Raw genomic sequence first — 2,703 nt, 5'->3', positions numbered from 1 at the left:
AAAGGCCAAGATTTCACCTGAAGCTTTCACCCTGGCATTTTTTCCTCTCCTTTTCCCACCACGAGTGGTGTTTTAGGAGTCGCTGCAAGCAGAGGAGGAGGAAAAGGAGGGATCTGCAGGCAAATCCAAGGTGTCCCCCTCCCAGACCAACTCACCCACCCTGCCTTGGGGAGGGGGTGGCTGCATTTGGACCCTTCAACCCATCCAAAGAGAGCCCTCCATGGCTGTTTGCTGGGGTCCAGCACCTCTCCCACAGGGAACTGGCAGCACTGGCAAAGGAGTTACAGTAAACATGGCTTTAACTTTAAACCTTTCTGCTTTGTGGCTGCCTTTTTATTCACTTTTTTTTTCCCCCTTGGCTCCCCCTGAATATGATTTCCAGCTTATCCTTTGGGGAATATACATATTTCACATATTTAGCTAAACAGGCCATTTTCCATCCCCGTCGATGCGTCAGCACTGACTCATTCACACCAGCCAAGAACCCAACCCAATATATTTTCTCTCCAGGTATATATGACACAGCAACATGATTCTGTAAAGCAAGCTTTGGGAGCTAGGTAGCAAACTAATCCCAGGAAAAATAAACTTGTGGAAAGGCAGGCTGCACTGGGACAGGAGCTGCACTGAGTCAGGGGCTGTGCTGAGACAGGGGCTGCACTGTGCTTCCCATACAGGCACTAATTCTCTATTTCCCTGCTAGAAAAGCTCCCTTAGGACACTGGCATTTTTTGCTCTCAGCCTCAAGTTTCCATCTTTCCTGGAGGGGACTTGCTTGAGAGTAGTTTTTGTTAATTGTTACCTATTGCCAGAGGCTAGAGGGTCATTTAGTAGCTGACTGATGCAGCACCTTTGATCAATGCACTCACACCTACCCCTAAATTTGCCCCTGGGACATATTCATGGCACCTCTTTGTCACTTAAACGAGGGTGTATATTTACAGCTCAGGTGTGCTCAGGGTACTTTAAGAGTTGGGAGTTTAACAGTACTAAAATCCCCTAGAATACTAGGGCCACCAAAAACGCAGGGGAATATTTGGCTGTAAAGCCTCTCTAAGCAATTCCTGAGGAACATTATTTCCTAAAAGCACATCCTCAAAAGTGTTGCATGCTGCTTTGCTTCACCCTGTCAAGGCAGGAATGGTGCTGCTGCTTCTCAGCAGGAGGTTTCTGCTTTTCCCAGCTGGGATTTTTGGCTGTGGTGGGGAACAGTCCCGTGGTCATGGGCCTCCACCACATGTGGGACCACAGCTTGTCCCAAAGGAGCCTGACCACAGACCAGAGCTCAAAATACCAGCAAGAGGGTGGGCAAAGAGCCTCGTTTCACGTTGGCAGCACTAATGGGTGGCCAGTCCTGCAGGGAGAGGTATTGTGTCAGCCCAGCATCCCTCCTGCATCCAGCAGGGCTCCTCTGCATCCCACCCCTCTGGAGCACCCTGCTCACCCACACCAAGGCACAACGGTGATGTGGGCACTGGGGAAGTGACCACATTGCTTTGGGGGTTTGCCTGGTCTGTGGCTGGGTTTGCTACTTCAAAGGCCCTTCAGAAGGAGCACACAGAAGGTGTGGATGAGCCAGAACTTAAAAAAGCAGCAGCAGAGACACAGAGACTGAGCTAAGGCACAAAGTGAAGCATCTGTGCGAGTTACCAGGGGAGTATGAGCAGATCTGCAGGAGAAAGACTGGGCAGTCTGGCAGCTGACCAAGACACAGCTTCAAATCAACGTGGCACTTCTCCTGAGCAATGTGCTTTACCAAGAAAGGCTGTGTCGCTGTCCCTGCTACCCAGAAAGGGAAACTGAGGGGCAGGGAGCAGCACAGAGACTTGCCCAAGCTGGCTCAGCAGCCCAGCAGCAGAGCTGGCCCTTGGATCCAGCTCCCTCCTGGCTCCCAGCCCACAGCTCTGCCCACCAGACAGCTCCATCCACCCCTGGGCCACCAACAGCACAAGCAAGGAGGGAGGGCTGCCACAGAGAAATGCAACACTACCAAGGAGAAGCTGTGATGGCAGCAAGACATGGCAGGAGAGACCCTTTGGGTCTTCCCATGCTCCTGCTTCCCAGACAGTTACCTACGCTTGAGCACTGAGACACAATCCCTCTTCAGGGGCCCGATCTGCAGGTGGGCATCCACACTCTCCAGGAAGAAGGCTGGTTTTAGCTTGCACAAGAAAAGAGAGGCAAACCGGTGGTTGATCTTGTTCTGGAACGGGTCAATCGGACCCGCGGTACAAGGAGAAAACTTCAGCTGCTGCAGGCAGGTCATCTTAGAGTCTTTGACTCCGTAGAAGGTCAGGGCCTTCTCTGAATATTCCAAGAAGACCCCGATGGTTTGGAAAAAGGGCTGCTGGATGACAGACTGGAGGCCACCAAACCAGGCCACGTAGTTCTGCCCGTTCCACTGCAGGCAGCAGGACCTCTCGTTCCGCCCCAGGCGCCCGCAGCTGTAGGACTCCCGGGGGTCAAATTCCTCCGCGATGACCCCGATGCTGACCCAGCCATCGATCAGCTCCACCTCCCAGTAGTAGTTGCCCCTGTTCATGAGGTTGACGCCCAGCACCTGCTCGCAGTTGATAAAGCGGGTTGGGCTCTCTGGGTAGGGGATGGGGCACAGGACCCGCTTGGCCCCTTTGGTGCCAAACAGCTGGATGAACTTGTCAGCCGTGTCACTGTCCAGGTCGATGATAAAGGCAACTGCGTGGG

General features: G+C 53.1%; 1 protein-coding gene across 1 annotated transcript in view; it reads right to left on the bottom strand.

The window, feature by feature from the left end:
- Positions 1 to 2,068: 2,068 nt before the first annotated feature.
- Positions 2,069 to 2,703, bottom strand: part of LOC104393240 (tripartite motif-containing protein 47-like) — a 12,687-nt gene continuing 12,052 nt past the window's right edge. The window contains exon 11 of the mRNA XM_010002721.1: positions 2,069 to 2,694. Coding sequence (XP_010001023.1) covers positions 2,069 to 2,694 — 626 coding nt within the window. The remainder of the gene's footprint in view (positions 2,695 to 2,703) is intronic.

The sequence above is a fragment of the Chaetura pelagica genome, unplaced genomic scaffold, assembly GCF_000747805.2.
Source record: "Chaetura pelagica isolate M959 unplaced genomic scaffold, ChaPel_1.0 scaffold47, whole genome shotgun sequence".
Classification (NCBI taxonomy): domain Eukaryota; kingdom Metazoa; phylum Chordata; class Aves; order Apodiformes; family Apodidae; genus Chaetura; species Chaetura pelagica.
This window is presented reverse-complemented; position numbering and strand designations above follow the sequence as displayed.